The following is a 17694-nucleotide window of genomic DNA, read 5'->3' on the forward strand; positions in this document are numbered from 1 at the left end:
TGCAATTGTAAATGGTATTGCTTTCTTAATTTCGTGTTCTGATTGTTCATTATTAGTGTATAGAAATGTGACAGGTTTCTGTATATTAATTTTGTATCCTGCTACTGTACTGAATCCTTTTATTGTTTCTATTAATTGTAGGTGGATTCTTTGGGATTTTCTATATATATAGTATGTGTCATCTGCAAATATCAACAGTTTTACTCCTTTCTTTCCAATATGGGTGACTTTATTTCTTTTTCTTGTCTGACTACTGTGGCTAGGACTTCCAATACCATATTGAATGATAGTGGTGAGAGTGGGCATCCTTGTCTTGTTCTAGATTTTGGAGGACAAACTTTCATGTTTTTAGCATTGACTATGATGTTAACTGTGGGTCTGTCATATATAGCCTTTATCAAATTTGAGGTAAGTTCCATCTATAGCCACTTTATTAAGAGTTTTTTATCAAATGGATGTTGAATTATGTCAAATGTTTTTTTGTTTCAGCATCTATTGACATCATCATGAATTTTATCCTTGGTTTTATTGATGGGATGAATCACACTTGCATCACTGGTATAAATCCCACTTGATCATGTTGTATAATCCTTTTAATACTGTTAAATCTGGTTTGCTAATATTTTGTCGAGAATTTTGGCATCTATGTTCATCAGGGATATTGACCTGTAATTCTCTTTCTTTGTAGTGCCTTTGTCTGATTTTGGTATAAGGGTTATGTTGGCCTTGTAAAATGAGTTTGGAAATGTTCTTCTTCACTTTTTTTTTAAGAGTTTGAGAAGGATAGGCACTAATTCTTTAAATGTTTGGCAGAATTCACCTGTGGAGTCATCTTATCCTGGAAAGATGGGTTTTTTTTTGTTGGAAAGTGTTTTTTTTTTATTACTGTTTCAATTTTCATGCTAGTAATGGACCTGTTCAGATTCTGTTTCTTCTTGGTTTAGTCTTAAAAGGTTGTATGTTTTTAGACATTTATCCATTTCTTCTAGATTGTCCAATTTGTTGGCATATAATTTTTCATAGTATTTTTTAGTGATACTTGTATTTCTGTGTTGATTGTAATCTCGTTTCATTTTTTATTTTATTTGTGTTCTCTCTCTGTTTTGCTTGATAAGTATTGCTAGAGCTTGCCAATTTTATTTATCCTTTCAAAGAACCAGCTCTTAGTTTCATTAATTTTTTATTTTTCCATTTCATTTATTTCCACTCGGATATGTATTCTTTCCTTCTACTTACTTTGGGTTTTGTTCCTCTTTTTCTAGTTTCTTTAGGTGCAAATTTAGATTATGTGGGACATTTCCTCCTTCCTGAAGTAGGTCTATATAACTATAAATTTTCCTCTCACAACTGTTTTTGCTGCATCTCAGAAATCTTGTAAGGCTGTATTTTCATTTGTCTCAAGGTAGTGTTTGTTTCCCCTTTGACCCATTGGTTGTTTAGAAGCATGCAGCTTAATCTCTATGTATTTGTGATTGCCTTATATGTGATCTATCCTGGAAAATGATCCACGTGCATTTGAGAAAAATGTGTAATTGACCATTTTTGAAATGTTCTATAAATGTCTATCAAATCAAACTGGCCTAGTGTGGAATTTAAGGCCATTATTTCTATATTAATTTTCTGTTCGAATGATCTATCCACTGAGGTTAATGTAGTATTACAGTCCCCAACCACTATAGTATTTCTGTTAATTTCTGCCATTATGTCCATTAACATTTTGCTTTACATACTTGAGTGCTTCTATGTTAGGCGCATAGATATTTTTAATTGTCACATACTCTTCTTGAATTGACCCCTTTAAAATTATGTTCAGCGGCCCTCGTTTATTGCAGTTAATCAGTTCCAGACTCTACTGTGATAAATGAATTTCCGCGAAGTAGAATTCTTTATTTACTATACAGTCGTCCCATTTGGAAAAAACGCGACTAACGTGGAAGTGCAAAGTGGCGAGGGATGACTGTAATGTCCTTCTCTGTCTTCTTTTACATTCTTTGTTTTGAAGTCTCTTTTGTCTGATATGAGTACTGCTACCTTAGCTTTCTTTTCGTTTCTATTTTGCATGGAATATATTTTTCCATCCCTTCAATATCAATCTGTGTGTATCTTTTTGATCTAATGTGAGTCTCTTGTAAGCAGCATGTAGATGGGTCACGTTCTTTTAACCCATTCTGTCACCCTATGTCTTTTGATTGGAGCGTGTAGTCCATTTACATTTAGAGTAATTCTTGATAGGTATGTACTTGACATTTAGTTAATTGGGTGGTGTTTTTGTTGTTCTTCGCTGCTCCTCTTTCCTTTTAATTTGCTGGTTTTCTTTGGTGTTTTAATTGGATTCCTTTCTCTTCATTTTTTTTGTGTTTTAGTATGTTTTTGGTTTATGATTACCATGAAGTTCCTACATGTCCATATGTATATGTTAGTCTATTTTAAGTTGATAAGCATTTAAATTCAATCATATTCTGAAAGCACTACATTTTAACTCCCCACCCAATTATGTTTTTGATGCCATGTTTTATCTTTTTAGTGTATCCTATTTATAGTAGTCACAGTTAATTTTGCTACTACTGTCTTTAACCTTCATATTAGTTTTTTTAAGTGATTGAATCACTGTGATTACTGTATATTTGCCTTTACTAGTAAAAATTTTTTCTTTCCTGTATTTATTTCTGGTTATGGCCTTTTCTGTATAAAGAAGACCCTTTAACATTTCTTATAAGGGCCATTCTACTGGTTTTGAACTCCTTTAGTTTTTCTTGTCTGGGAAACTCTTTCAATTCTGAATGATAACTTTGTTAGATATAGCATTCTGGGTTGCAGGTTCCTTTCTTCTTCAATTGCAGTTTATATTCAATATTCTGTATTAGTTTCAGATGTGTGGTCAGATACATTCCTTCCTTTCAGCACATCAAGTTGCCTGTGAGAAATCGGTTGATAACCTTATGGGGTTTCCCCTATATGTGATTCAGTGTTTCATTTTTGCTGCCATTAAGATTGTCTCTTTATCCTTAACTTTTGCCTTTTTATTACAGTGTGTCTTGGTGTGGGTCTCTTTGGTTCTTCATGTTTGGAATTCTCTGCTTGCTGGACCTGGACAGATATGTTTCCTTCCCCCTCTGGAATCCTTATAAGTAATGTAAATGTTAAGGTGCTTGATGTTATCTCAGAGATCTCTGATACTATCCTCATTAAAAAATTTTCACCCTGGCTGGTTTGGCTCAGCAGTTAAACATCAACCCATGTACCAAAGGGTTACAGGTTCAATTCTTGGTCAAGGACACATACCTGGGTTGCAGATGGCAACCAATCAATGTGTCTCTCTCACATGGATGTTTCTCTCTCTCTCCCTTCCTCCCTCCATCTGAAAAAAAATCAATAGAAAGATATCCTTGGGTGAGACTTAACCAAAAATAATTTTTTTTTTTTTCCATTTTGCTGTTCTGATTGGATTCCACTCCATTGTTCTTCCAGGCAGCTAATCCATTCTTCTGTATTAACTAGATTAGTTGATTACATTTTCTACCTCCTTGTTGAGGTGATCTGTCAGCTCCTCTATTGTACTTTGACGTTGGTTAAGCTTCCTTATGACCATTTCTTTGAATTCTTTACCAGGCAAATTACTTCTCTGTTTGATTGTTGTTTTTTCTAGAGTTTTTTTCTTTTTTTTTTTTTCATTTGAGGCCTATTCTTGTCACCCCATTTTGTTGAATTTGCTGTGTTTGTTTCTGAGTTGGAAAGAATTGCTATCCCTCCCGGCCTTGAAATAGTGGTCTCTGGGTACACGGCGTGCTGAATAGTTTTAGCAGTCCAGTTGTAGTAGGTATAGGAGGTGCCTTGTGTATGTCCTGGCCCTAAGGAATGGGTTCCAGGAGCAATTACTAGCATGGTGTGTGTGTGCTTCCTTGCCCTTCTAATCTGAGTGATGTAAGTGGGACTGCTAGGTGCATTCTTGGCATGCCCTGTTGCTTTAACTGTCTTTGATCAGAGCAGGGTCCCGGCCTGGGAAGGGATGCTTTTCATGCTGTCTTCAGGCCCCACCAGTTCTGCCCCCTCTCCAAGTGGAGCAGGTGTGCATGCATACACAGCTGCACCCCTCTGACTCTGCACCAGCAGCCCTGTGTGGGGCACTGCAAAGTTTTGCTAGCTCCACACTCTGTGGACAGGGCAGCCCCTCGTGTGTCAGCCGGAGAACCTGGATGGAGCTCCACCCACTGTTCACATGTAGGAGAAACATAATGGCGCTCACTGGTTCCCCCGGTCCTGGGTTGTTTCCTCAGCCCCCAGAGGGCTGTCATGGCACCCTGATCTTCTCTAGGTGGTCCCTTTCTCTTACTGGTTGTGGAGAAGCTGTTCGCAGGCCTCTCGAGAGGAACGGCTCTTAATAGAGGTATACGTTTGATGTGTTCATTCTTAGGAGGCGGCGAGCTCAGCGTCCACCTACACTGCCATCGGGGATCCACCTCCGACTTGAAAGCTTTTCATTTGCATTTTATCTACTGATTCTCAGAACAAGCACTATTCCAATTAGGGCACTCACACTGTTTCATCATTCAGGTTTTGGCTTGTTTGATGATGATTCTTACTGCTCTTAGTGCAAAACATTCTCTATCAGTTGCTTTCCTCTGCTTCAGATGAGGAAATCGGCATGCTTACACAACCCTGTACACCTTTTCTTCCCCTAATTTGGTAAAAGCTCATTATTTCTACACCGACATGGTGTGTAATGTGTGTTCCATTTTGTAACCATAATTCTTCCACAGAGGGAGGCTCGGTTGTATTTTTCTGACATTTATACAGCAAAGCTAAGAGTGTAAGGAACACTTGTACAACCATTACCTGATCTCACCATTAACCTTTTATAATACTTTATTTATCCCATTTGTCCACCCATCAGTCTACCTTATGTGTATGTCTATCTCAAAGTAAGATGAAGACATCTGTACACTTCCTCCTGAATGTCAGTGTGCATCTCATTTACTAGAGCTCAATATTTTATTGTGTTCTTTTTCTGATATAAAATTGACGTGATGAAACGCACAAATGTTTTTAAACGTGTCCAGTGCTCACCACCTTCGTACTGAACTCTTCCATTGAGACCTTGGCTGGCTAAATTTGTCGTCTTCCATATGAGCTCATGGGACATTTAATTCCTGAACGGTGCATGTCTTAATGCATCTGCCCTTTCACTTTGTGAGTGGGTTTAAAACTCTCAGGTCTTGGTCTTTTCCTTGGAGGATTTTGGGGACATTGTGCTCCTGGAGTATGCTGTAGAGAAGTTTTTGGACCTCTTTACCCCTTACACAGGGGGCGGGAACTTTGTTGTTGGTTTGCCTGTTGACCCACCGGATCCTAGCAGTCCAGCCTAGTGCTTCTCCAACTTTAATGCAGACTCTGTAGTGGGGCCTGAGATCCTGCGTCTCTGACAAGCTTGTCTGTGAATGAGAAGTCGGTCTAGCTGTTGACTGGCTGTTAGAAGGTACTGGAACCTGAGCGCTCGGTGGTGTCTGGGGAGGCTGCCAGGCGAAGGGGTGCTGCAGGCCTCTGGAGAAGTGGGCGCTCTCCAGTCCCCTCACTGCCCGGGTCTCATGGTGATGAGCAGCCCTTCATGTATATTGGGAATTAAGACTGGAAGGTGTCGGCTAATTTCACCAAAGCTAGAGTTTGGTTCTGTCGCAGAGGAAAGGGAACCAGAGACAGCTTTCGGAGCACGGGCAGTATTTTGGCCTAGGAGGCCTGGACAGCAGGAAGGACACAGGGTTCGAGTCCAGCTGTGGTCTTACAGGTGTGTGACCTTGAGCAAGTTAATTAACATAGGTAGGCCCCAAAATGCTCCTATTTAAAAAGTGGAGATGATAAAACCTCTTTCACAGGATTAAAGGAGGAAGAATTTAAGGCACCTAACACAATAGATGATGTTTTCCTTCCTGCCCAAGCTCCAGCTGGCTTAAAAGCTTAAGCATATCCCCACTGACAATGGGCAAAGTTTATTTTTTAGTTCAGAAGGCCCCCAATGCCCGTGCACAAAGGGGCTGTTCATTGTATCCCCTCCATGCACATGGATGTACCAGGCACTGTTAGAAACTAGAACGGAGAGAGAAGATCCTTACAGAGTATCTCGCAGTTGGGGAAAGGGTCACAGTTTTCATCCTCCTTGAAGTTTTATTCTGTTTTTTAAATCTCCAAGCAAAGTCACAGCATTTTCTATATGACTCGACAAAATTTAGGGGCCGGTAAAAACTCTGACCTTGTCCCAAAGCACCAGGAGGGGCTGCTCATGTCCCTTACCCTTCAAGGGACATGGGTTAGGAATAAGCCGGCACAGTGACCACGAAAAGAAATCTATCCTAAGCCTCACATATTTTAAAAGAGGCAAATGACAAAGTTTGGGTTTATCGTCGTTTACAACGTAGTGGGCATGTTAACCAAGAGGGGTTGCCAAATACCAGGCCTCTGTGACTTACAAAGGAGCACCTGTTGTTATTCTCATTAGAGTAAATTAGGGAGCCGGATATTTCTAAAGGGCTCAAAATTCAGGCAGTTTAAACATTTCTCGGGTTCTTGTTTAATCGACTTGTTTGTTAAGGAATTTGTTTCCTTGATGATAAGATGGGCAGCCTCGGTCTAGTTCGGTTTTCTCAAAGGGCCACCTGAGGAGCTCGCTAAACATCCAGGTTCCAAGGTCCCGACCAGGACTACCTGAACCCACACCTGCAAATGGGTTCAGGAGCCTGCATTTTCTAATTGGCATCCCCAGCTGTGGACACGATCAGATTTGGGGGGAGGGGGAAAAGACCAGGACCCAAAGTTTCCAAAGCACACTAAGAGGAAAGACTAGATTTGTGTATAAATCACTGAAACGAGGGTGACCTTTTTCTCTTGAAAAATAACACTTAGAAAACAGAGAAACAGTGACCCCGTGAGGAATCCAAAGGATCTCTGTTTCAAATACTAAGGAGGGGAATTCAACATCAAGTGAGGGCCTGCTGGGCAAGCATTCTACAGAAAACCCAGCAGGAAAGCGAATTAGGGAAACTGCATCAGGAAGCACCAAGCTCTTGGGCCCCAAATCCCCTCCCCCGTGCGGGAGTCTATCTGGCTTGCAGGGGTGGGACTCGGTCTCCTGATTGTTAAGAGCTTGCCCCATGACCCAGGCACACACAAAAGGACCCTTCTCAAAGTATAAGGGGTTCTGTTCGGCATGGAAGAAAATCGCAAGGGAACCCCCAGCCATAACTCGCGCCCCTGCTAAGCATTTTCCTTCCCGGAGTGGGTGGGACAGGCAACAGCTCCTAATCTTTCCAAATGAAATCAAACCACAGTGCCAGGTGGAAAATCACCTAACAGTCCAATGTTGCATGCAGACACCTAACTTTGAAGAGCCCAGCTCATCCCCTTGCCCCATCCTGGGCCGAATGATGGCCTGTACATGTGCCAGTGCACCGGCTTTGCAGTGACTTCATAAAAACCAGGGAAGATGCTTTCTCGTTCTTTTTTTTATCCTGAGATGGAGCGGGAGGGAGACAAGGAAGAAGAGAGAGAACCAGCGACATGAGAGGGACACATCATCAAGTGGCTGCCACCTGCACGACTCCAACGGGAGCCGGGAACACACTGCAACTGAGGTACATGCCCTTAGCAGGAACTGAACCCGGGTCTCTCTGGGCTGTGGGCCGACGCTCTAACCACTGAGAAAACCGGCCAGGGTGCTTTCTCATTCTTTATATTTTTTAAAATTTTTTTGTTTTCTTTATTGATTTTAGAGCGAGAACATCGATTGGCCACCTCCTGCATGCCCCCCACTGGGGATTTAGCCCGCAATCTGGGCGTGTGCCCTGACCAGGAATCAGACTGGCGACCTCTTGGTGCCTGGGTCGATGCTCAACCACTGAGCCACATCAGCCGGGCGCTTTCTCGTTCTTTGTGCTGCTGGCTTTAAAGACTAAAGAACAATATTAACCCCCAAACTGAACATCTTCATTAAAAGCCACTTACCCGCCCTGGCAGGTTTGGCTCAGCGGTTAGAGCATCGGCCAGCCAAAGGGCTGTGCAGGAGGCGACCCATCGATGTGTCTCTCCCTCCCTTCCACTCTATCTGAAAATCAATGGAAAAAATATCCTCAGGCGAGGATTAACAAAGATAAAATAAATTTTTAAAAAGCCACATACCTGATTTGATTCCTTTGATGGGGTAAGTAGCATGAGCGAGAAAGTTGGGATCGCTGAACATATCTTCCTCGTACACCACAAAGCGCAGGAACGCGAGGTTTGGGTCATAAATTTCAAATGTCACCTTCTCCTGTGTTGAAGCCCAAACAGGGCTTAGGCCATTGTCATCTGGAAGGTGATCAAAGCTTATTAGAGACTCCATTCGTCCCGCCCCCTCCCGGAAAAAACAAAACATCTTTACATTCACCAGCTTTGAATCTCCTTAGCAACCATGTAAATATGCATCTATGTCAATTTCTAAGAAAAGACAACTAATTTTTTTCCCAGTAGCAATCCTGGTGAAGCTGTCGTTACAAGCCTGAGTAAGGCCGGGGAGGAGGCGGCTGTCTGAAGAGGTCGAGCCAGCGTGGGTTCTTGTAGTTTGTCAGGGGAGAGTCAGCCTGCCACTCTCCACAAACGCCACTTCACCAGGGGCCGTGATCCCAGACCTCAAAAGCCCCCCATTCATGGTTTCTTCCTGGCTTAACATGGAAGAACAAGCCTTTCCCTCAGCCTCCCTGCCCTGTGTGGGAAAAGGTCACCTAGGCTGGGCTGCAGGTAGTCACATCCTCTCTGCTGCTTAGTCTAAGGCACCGGTTCTCAACCTGTGGGTCGCGACCCCTTTGGGAATCAAATGACCCTTTCCCAGGAGTCACCTAAGACCATCAGAAAACACACACCGCTCCTCTATCCGTCTCCAGGCAGGTCCACCCGCACACAACATGAGGACCTGTATTAAAGGGTCGCGGCATCAACAGGGTCGAGAACCACTGGTCTAAGGAGATAAAGCAGGTGGGGGCTGCTGCACAGAGACCGAGTCTCGCAGCCCTGGCTACAAGTCCAGCAGTTGAAACATGTGGTCCTTTGTTTCCCCCTCCCCGAGCTGTTCCACGGTGACCAAGAGGCATGAAGGAAAAGACCTGGACAACCAAAGTGCATCACAAAAGTCCCCAACATGTGACTCAACTCGCCTGTAGTTTAAGAGAAGGAAGGACCCAGGCAACTTACTCACAACCGTCGTCTTAAACTTGTTGTTGTCATATTCGGCTCCGCATATTTCCACCTCCACAAAGGGACACGCAATGCTCCGTCCGAGCTTGGGGAGATGGCGGGCCCCGAGGACCTAGGACGCCAAAGGTGAGGACTGGAATTCTCCCAGACCCATCCCGGGAGGAGCTAGTTCTGCGTGGGTGGTCTGGCAGAGTGGTCTAGCGTTCAAAGCCAGCCTCAGTTTCTCCGCTGGAGATCGAACAACCTTCTGAAGTGGCCCCCACCACTGTTTCCTTCTCGTGGGCGAGGAAAGGGGAGTGGAAAGGTGGAGGGGGGGTGGATTCCCACAGCTGTTAAGATGCACAGGGATCAGGGGGCCCAGGTGGGAGCTCCCAGGAAAGGTGGGGGAGTGGGTGGTTTATCTTTTAAAGACTGTTGGTTACAAAAGCTTCATTTTTTTAAAATTCCTTGATCTTATGAGAAATGCAATTTCTTTCTCTACCTTGCATAGTTTCCAAAAGAGGAAAAAAAAAAAAACAATGTCTCACAATGAGACAACACATTCTCTGTAAGTTCAGTAAATTTGGTGCATAGGTCGATGCTCAACCACTGAGCCACAGCAGTCGGGCAAGTTCAGTAAATTTGAAAAAGCTTTTACCCTTAAAACAGGCCCATGTGTGGACCAATGCTCCCCCCCACCCCGCCAAGCTCGCTCTCCCTCTTTTTCCGTGCTGGGACCCAGGAGATACCGAGCTAGAGATGGACTCATAGCGTAGCCCCATAGCTGACATGGAGAGGTGTCCGAGATGGTTTGAGAAGGTCTCTCTTCCTCCCCTGCAGGGCCCTGTGATAGGATCCTCAAGCCATGTCTGGGTGGTGACGGTTTAAAGACGACGACAGGCATCAGCAGGCACAGGGCTGAGCCCTCCAGTGCCGCACGGCCCTGGCTCCCTGGGCGAGGTGGCGAGCGAGCGTGGCCTTACCTTGACCGTCAAGGTCATCAGGATCTTCCTCTGGGACTCGGGCGGCATGGGGTCGTACTTCTCCGTCCTCATGCTCTCGGGCTGTAGGACGTAGCCAGTCCTCCCATTGAGTGAAAACAAGGCCTGATTCATCTGCATGTATTTATCTGGGGAGCAAAGGGCACTGCTGATGGAAGTCAGGCACGAGAAGGATTTGCACATTTTCCCCAAAATACTTAAAACAGGAGTTAAGATAGATATCAAAACTCAAAGAAAGTAAGGGTTTTCAATGGATTTAAAAAAAAAAAAAAGCAAACCCATATTGCTGGAAGAAAAATATAAGCTTTAAAAAAACAACAACAAAAAAAACCCCTCAGACTGGGGAACATCTTTCCAAGTACGATACCAAATCCAGACCCATAAAAAAAGAAAAGACTATTAAAAACTACACAAAGCTACACATTTCTATGGAGGAAGAAATGTCCGTGAAAGTTAAGACACGCTGCAGAAAGAAACATCCTCTTAACTCAAACGACAGACAATTACATATAAAGTTAATCTGCTAAGAGATGTGATACTCGGGTGCTATAAATACCTCCACCCCCTGAGAAAAGCTGGGTCAGAAACATAAACAGATAGTTTGCAGGAAAGAGAGAGCTAGTGCCTCCTAAATAACACGAGAAACTGGTTCATGCGACTCATAAGAAAAGCAATACCAACAAGGGAAGCTTTGATGACAATGTGACGGCACTTTTCATCTATCAGATGGGCCAAGATTGGAAAGTTGGACAAAACGACGTTGGTGAAGTTATGCCGGAAGGATGCATTCACACACTTTACCAGCTTACATTCCCACCCACCACCTCTGGGGAGGCCCGTGGCCAAGTGTCTCAGCTGGGGCACCACCGGACACAGGTGTTGTCCTCAGGGCAAAGTGGATCAAATTGCTAGTGCTGTCGGATGCACCCTGCACGCCTGAGAGTTGTCTCACGCACGCATCGCGCCACATCTGTGCAATGATACGCACAGAAGGCGGTGCCATCTGGCACCGCAAAGGATGGGGAATAACCTAAATGGGCCTCAGAAGGGGGCCGGTTGAATAAATGATGCTTCTAGTGGAATCATATGCAGGCACAAAAGCAATAGCAAGGACGCTACTGATGAAAAGATCCCTAAAAGAGGCTTAAATAACAACTAAAGTGCAAAACACTGATTTATGCCAACATGTGTGCAAGAGTTGTGCATGTTGGTTTTCCCCAGCATGTGAGTATCTCTGGAGGAGAGTGTGACCATAAAGCCCTCAAAGACAGATGCACCAGGGAAAGAGGAGAGTGCTGAACACCTCGATCCAGCTGTGCCTGAAGCTGGCCCTACTCCTAATTACATGAGCTAATGCATGCCCCTTCTCTTTTAATCCAGACTAACTCAGTATCTGTCACTTGCCATCACGGAACCTGCCAAATACAAGTGTGCACCGTCAGGCGTGCTCATCAGCCCCATCAATCACTCTCCAGCTGACGGACCTCACACGAGCATGCTGGTCGAACCCGTTCCTAAGACAAATCACACGTTCTGTGACACCGCGTCCCACCCGTGGCCCCAAGCCGGCCCCCTTTACCTGCGGTCTGGAAATTGAGCGCCACCATCTGGGAGCCACACAGCCAGAGGCGGAAGGGATCGTAGTTGGAGGAGTCCACCCTCTGTCCCTTCGGGTAAACACGGGTCAGCCCCTTCTGATTGTATTTCAGGAGCTCAGTGGGCTTCTGCCGGACAACGCTGTCAGCCTTCGTCTCCACAAAGGAGCGGATTTCTCGGAAGTCGGGATTTTCTGCACAGAGACAGAGTCGCCCTTTATTTGGTGTCTCCTGCATTTTCTTAACGCGGAGGCTTACGAAACGAAACCAGGACTCTCTCTGACAGGACGGGCACGCGGTTCTGATGATTCTGCCATCACTGGGACTGCTGTGGGCTCCTGCCCTTCAGGGACCCCAAGCTCTGGAAAGGGAGCCCAGTGTCCCACAGCCTTTTCATCTAGGATCATTGTGGTTTTCTTTTCGTTTCAAATCACCAGCAGCCTCGCACAAGAAAACAAAAAAAGTGGTACAATTACAGAAAGGGGGGTCCTGGGGGAATGGCCTCAGGGATCAGCAGGTAGGAGATCTGAGGACTGGCTTCCTCATCCGAGATGCCACAGATGCTGATGAGCAAACCAAACCTCTCGGTGGGGGGCGGATCGAGTGCCCGTGGAAGAGCTGTGATGGAGAGGGATGGGGACACGCAACAACAATTCTCTGCCTGGGCGAAGCTTTGCTCCCTCATCTAGCTGTAGTGGGGCGGCGCCTCCCAGTGACCATTAACTCTGGGGTTCAGTACTGCTTCTCTGGTCCTTGGTCCTGGAACCCCAATTCTTGAGGTCAAAGATAGGATCCGCTCAAAAGGCTTAAAGGAAGGGGGAAGAATTTGGTAGAAGGCCATGTGACTGAGAGGCAGGTTGAAGTGATGCAGCCACCAGAGGCTGGAAGAGATTCTCCCTGCAGCCTCCGGAGGGAGTGGCTGAAATCGGCCCCCGCCTTGATTTCAGCCTAGAGATACTGATTTCAGACTTCTGGCCTCCAGGAGGCCAGAGAGTATAAATACAGGGTGTCCCCCCAAAAAAGCGTATACACACCGAACCACTGATAGCTCAATTGATGTTTCTCTTTCAGATTTAACCCGCTGGAATTTATAATTAGTCAAAGTGCATACACGTTTCTGGGGGGCACCGTGTCTATGTTGTTTTCAGCCACCAAGTTTGTAGTCGCTAGTTATGGTAGCAGCAGGGAACTAACCCGCCCTCCGAAAGGTACCACAAGGGCCTGGGTACTAGCACCTGCCCTTGTGGACAAATTCAAGGGGACGCTCCACCCAGAGCCGCTGAGAACGAGCAGCAACCACCCTCACTGTGCCCTGCGACAACACCAGACTCGGAGAGAACAGGCGTCTTCCCCGTGTCCGGAGGCAGCCCCGGGAGACAGTACCTAAATTGTCTTTGGTCTTGCTGGTGGGTTTGCAGTAGACGACCAGGTCCGAGAGCTCAATGGCGATCGACTGGTTCTTCTCCCAGTACTTCATGTTGTTCTCCTGTTCGGGGCCAACTGTGTTTAGTTTCAGCCCTCAAGCCGAGAAGTCCCCTCCCCCAGCTGGCCTGGCAGGCCCTCCTCCCTCTTCCCCGCTCCCCTCCCTCTGGCCCCCTGCACACTCCGATCATTAATATGGTTGAAGTTTCCCTGCCCCTCCTCACTTTCCTTCCTCTTCCTGCCGAGAAATTTGTGACCGAGTTGTCCCACCGAGGATTAGCCTCTGTCACCACACCACTCTCCTCAACCCTCTGCTCTCGGTTCCCTGGCCCATCCGTTCCCCTAAAACCACGGTTACAGTTTATCCCATTCTAGTTCCCCGAGCTCATGTCCTAGGCTCTGCAGACCACAGTGTACTTGTCATGACTTGCACCCCTGCACCCTGCGTGCACAGCCTCCTCCTGCCTCCGATTCCCCTAAAGGCTCCCACGTTCATGTCCCAGGACCCCTGAACCACAGCAAAGACTTCCTGGCTCCGCACCCTGCAGCCCCCCTCCTCCTGGGCCCTGCCCAGATCATTCCTTCTCCAGGAAGCCTGCCTGGATGACCCCAGCCAGGACGGGGAAAAGAACGCTGCTTTCCGCAAATCTCCCAGAGTGCTCGGTTTCACCCAGGCTCGGCCTCGCTCGGCCTGGCACGGCCCCTGGTCCGGCTGTCCTGCACTGAGGCCATTCATCACTAGTGCCCAGGACTTGTTTCCCCGCTGAAATGTCCCTGGGGAGCAGGGCCCGGTAGTGAGGGGGGCTACAGAACAGAGCGGTAACGACAGTGGGAACCGGAGCTGGAGACATGGGTTTGAAAGCTGACACTGTTATTAGTTAAGTCTACCGAGCATGTCACAGACCCTCTCTGCACCTCAGTTTTCTCGACTGTAAGATGAAGCTAAGACAAGGATCTGCTCCTAGAGAACTAAACACGGAGGCCTTTGCACCCCGCCAGGCACAGTGGGGGCCACTCAGATGCTCCAGAAATGTCCCCCAGGCACAGGACAGAGAAAGTCCCCTCTGGAAACAAGCAGGTGCGAGCACTCGGCTTCTTCTGCAAGAATGCCTTCGACCCACGAGTGCTCACGAAGCCCTGGGACCAGAGTGCACCTCGGCAAGCAAGCCTTCTAGGTGAGCCCCGGTGGGGACCCCATTCCCAGGACAGATGTGACTGTCAGCCTCCGAAATGTGCTCTAGTTCATCCAGGCACAGGCACACCTCACTGTCACCAGCCCTCACCACGCTTTCTGAATGGGAGCCGCCGGGGGGGGGGGGGGCTGGAGGAAGAGGCAGGGGTGATGTGAGCCGCACCTCGGTAGCAAAATGCTGTCAGGGAAAGCGAAACCTTACTTATTTTCAGATGTCTCCCGCTAGACCTTGTACCACCTCGGTTTTATATTCTCGGTGATGTCATCACGGGGCTGTCGGGGAGACAGGAGACCCCACAACAGCACAGTTCGTCTCTAATGACGACAGAAGTGCTTCGAATGGGGGGGGGGGCTGTGCCGTCCCCGCGGTGAATTATGGAACTCTGACTTCACCAAGCACAGAGCAATGACAAGCCATGGGCTTCACTTTTTTTTTTCAGCCTTAGCAGAAGACACTATCTAAGATGAAATACCAGGGGCTACCTCAAAATCTTCTAACAATTACTCTCCAGGGTGGCAGGCTCTGCCCAACAGGCCATCTCAGAAGAAGAAGTCACAACACACCATTGGCCAGGCTTCGGAAACCCGCTACCAGGTGGATCTCAGTGACCAGTCTCCCGCCGCGGACTAAAGGAGGCCAGAGGTCGTGGAAAACCAGAGCCCAGAGCAGGCCCTCGGGGACAGGCACCAGGGGGAGGGCTGGGGGAGGAGCACCCAGCCGAGCGTTCACCTCGCGCTGGTCTCCCAAGGGCAGGATGGGCCCCTGCCTCGTTCCCACGGAGCAGGACCCCGTCAATCCCACCGACTCCTGCTTTGTTAACCTTCGTACATAATAAGACTTAAAAAAAATTTTTTCTCTCTCGTGAAATTGCAGCAGATGTAAAAACCAATTAAAAGGGAATGTAGATCAAAGAGAGGGAACAGCAGCCTGGAGCCTTCATGCAGGAGAGGAGAGGGGCAAAGCACCTGCAGTGAGACCCCCTTTTCCTCCACGAAGAGTGGGAGCCAGGGCGCAGCAGGCGGGGACATCGCCAGGCGCAGAGCGCCGAGTCCCACGCTCTGTCCACTCCCAGGACAGGCTGGGGGCCTGAGAGTCAAGTCTCCAGGGGACAGGACTACGGGCTTTCTCACTAGTGTAGTTTTTTCTTGGCTTTCGGGGCCCAGAGTCACAAATACGAGAACATGCTTAGGAGGGTCACAGAGAGGCAGCCGGTGCCCTGCAGTTCACCTGGCAAAGAGAACGCACCTAGAAGCTGGGGGAGAAAGGATCTTTCAAATAAACCTTGGGAAACGGCGCCCCCCGTGCCTCAGAGCTGTACTACATTGAAGGCACAGAGGTGAAAGACGCCCCAACCAGAAAACGGGGGACAAAGACACCTGCTGGCCACAGCTCTCCGTAAGGGAGTGGTGATGGTGTGACAAGCCCTTGGGGACCCATACGTGAGGGGTCTGACTAGAGTCTAGGACAGAAAGACGACGGGCCCTGTTAGGGAGGGCGGTATCCCACCAAGTCCCTGTAGAAAGTCGGCTCAGTGCCCTGGCCAGTTTGCTCAGTGGTTAGAGCACTGGCCCATGGACTGGAGGGCTGCAGGTTCAGACCCCAGCCCTGGTTGGGGTCATGAGGGAGGCAACTCCCTGATGTGTCTCTCTCGCTGTGTGTCTCCCTCCCTCCCACTTTATCTAAAAATCAATGGAAATACAGCCTCGGGCGAAGATTAACAAAAAGAGAAAGTCTTCTTAAGAAGAGGACTTCACTCTAGGGTTGAAAGGTTGAGTCAAGGTGACCAGACGGCTGGCCCTCCCCGGGCACTGGAGGAGGAAAGCCCATCAGCCATAACCAGAGGTCACCTGGGCCCAAGAGGTCCTGGGCAAACTTTAAAATCAGTTCTTTGGATCAGCCCTTGTCTTAGCAGCACATGGAAAACCCTAACATTTCTTCCCAGTTCTTTGGCCACAAGAAAGAGCAGATGGCACCTTCCGCTCCCTTCCCCACGTCCTCCCGGTGAGACTAAACAGCATCACGAACGGAGCCCTCGCGGCCTGTCAGGCACCCGCCTGGCGCGTCTCACGCTTCGTCTGACTCCATCCTCACTTCGTCTCTGGCTCCTCGGTTTGCACACAAGGAACCGGGGGGCCAGCCTGCCTGGTCCTAACCCTGTCCTTACCCAGACCTCACCCTTCCCAAGGCCTCCAGCCACCCACTAATGCTCCGGGCAGGAGCACCCTGGAAGCCCATGCCCCCTAAGGGCGGACCTTCCCCCACAAGAGCGCCAACTTCTGGCGGGAAAGGACGGGGTGCTGGGAACTCGTGTTCCCAGGGCCATGCAGGTCCAGGGGCGCCCTGAGGGAGGGATCACGGTGGGAGGGATCCTGCCGGCTTTCAACAATGTTGAGAGACAAGAAAACACTCAAAACAAGAAAGGCAAAACTTTCTTATTACCATACAGCCTAGCCCTGGCCAGTCTGGCTCAGCGGCTCGAGCATCAGCCCGTGGACCAGTACCCCTTCCCCTTCAAAATGATTGACTCTCCTCCTGTCTGAACCCACCCTGTCGCCTCCCTGAATTGTGTGGCCCCCGAGCCAGATCCTCCTGCTGCCCGGACCCACCCGCGGCTCAGCGGAGGCCAGAGGCCTGAGAACCCCAGGCCCACCTGAGCCCAGGTGAGCAAAGGGCCTACCTTGGTGTCGATCTTCCAGGTGATCTGCCGGATGCTCTGAAACCACTCGAACAGCTCCTCCACCCTGTCCGTGGCGAACTCCACCGGAGGGTCGCCCTGCTTCTTGGGCTCCAGGATGAAGACAAAAGGCTTCTGGTTTTTCCCCTGCGGGGCTTTCACTGGGGAGAGAAGACCACAAGCCCGCTCAGCCTGTCAGAAAGCCGCCCGCGCCCTGTCCTGTCCGGGGCCGGCTGCCGCGGCCTGGCCAGGGACGACTGGGACGTCTGCTCTGTGCCGGGCAGTGCCCGGACCCTACACGCGGCCCTACCGAAGCTACACAGCAGCCCGAGTCCTGTTCTCCAGAACGTTATGTCCACGTCCCGACCCCTGGCGCCCAGGAATGTGAACTTCATCAGAAACAGGGTCTTTGCAGATGTGCTTAAGGATCTCAGGAGGAGCCCATCCGTGGATTTAGGGCGGACTGCACCTCTGAGAACTAGTGTCCTTATCAGAGAAGGAAGAGGGATGTGTAAGACACAGACACTGGGAAGGTGGCCACGAGAGGCCAAGACCAGTGATGCGGTCACAGGCCACGGGACGCCGAGGGCTGTCAGCGGGAGCGGGAGGGAGGCATG

General features: G+C 48.4%; 1 protein-coding gene across 1 annotated transcript in view; it reads right to left on the reverse strand.

Moving 5' to 3' along the window:
* Positions 1-17694, reverse strand: part of PLCG2 (phospholipase C gamma 2) — a 143522-nt gene that overhangs the window by 19415 nt on the left and 106413 nt on the right. The window contains exons 25-30 of the mRNA XM_036276088.1: positions 17081-17238; positions 13172-13274; positions 11773-11982; positions 10176-10321; positions 9211-9325; positions 8164-8331 (exon numbers count right to left, since the gene is read on the reverse strand). Coding sequence (XP_036131981.1) covers positions 8164-8331; positions 9211-9325; positions 10176-10321; positions 11773-11982; positions 13172-13274; positions 17081-17238 — 900 coding nt within the window. The remainder of the gene's footprint in view (positions 1-8163; positions 8332-9210; positions 9326-10175; positions 10322-11772; positions 11983-13171; positions 13275-17080; positions 17239-17694) is intronic.

This window comes from Molossus molossus, unplaced genomic scaffold (genome assembly GCF_014108415.1).
Source record: "Molossus molossus isolate mMolMol1 unplaced genomic scaffold, mMolMol1.p scaffold_m16_p_21, whole genome shotgun sequence".
NCBI classification, from domain to species: Eukaryota; Metazoa; Chordata; class Mammalia; order Chiroptera; family Molossidae; genus Molossus; species Molossus molossus.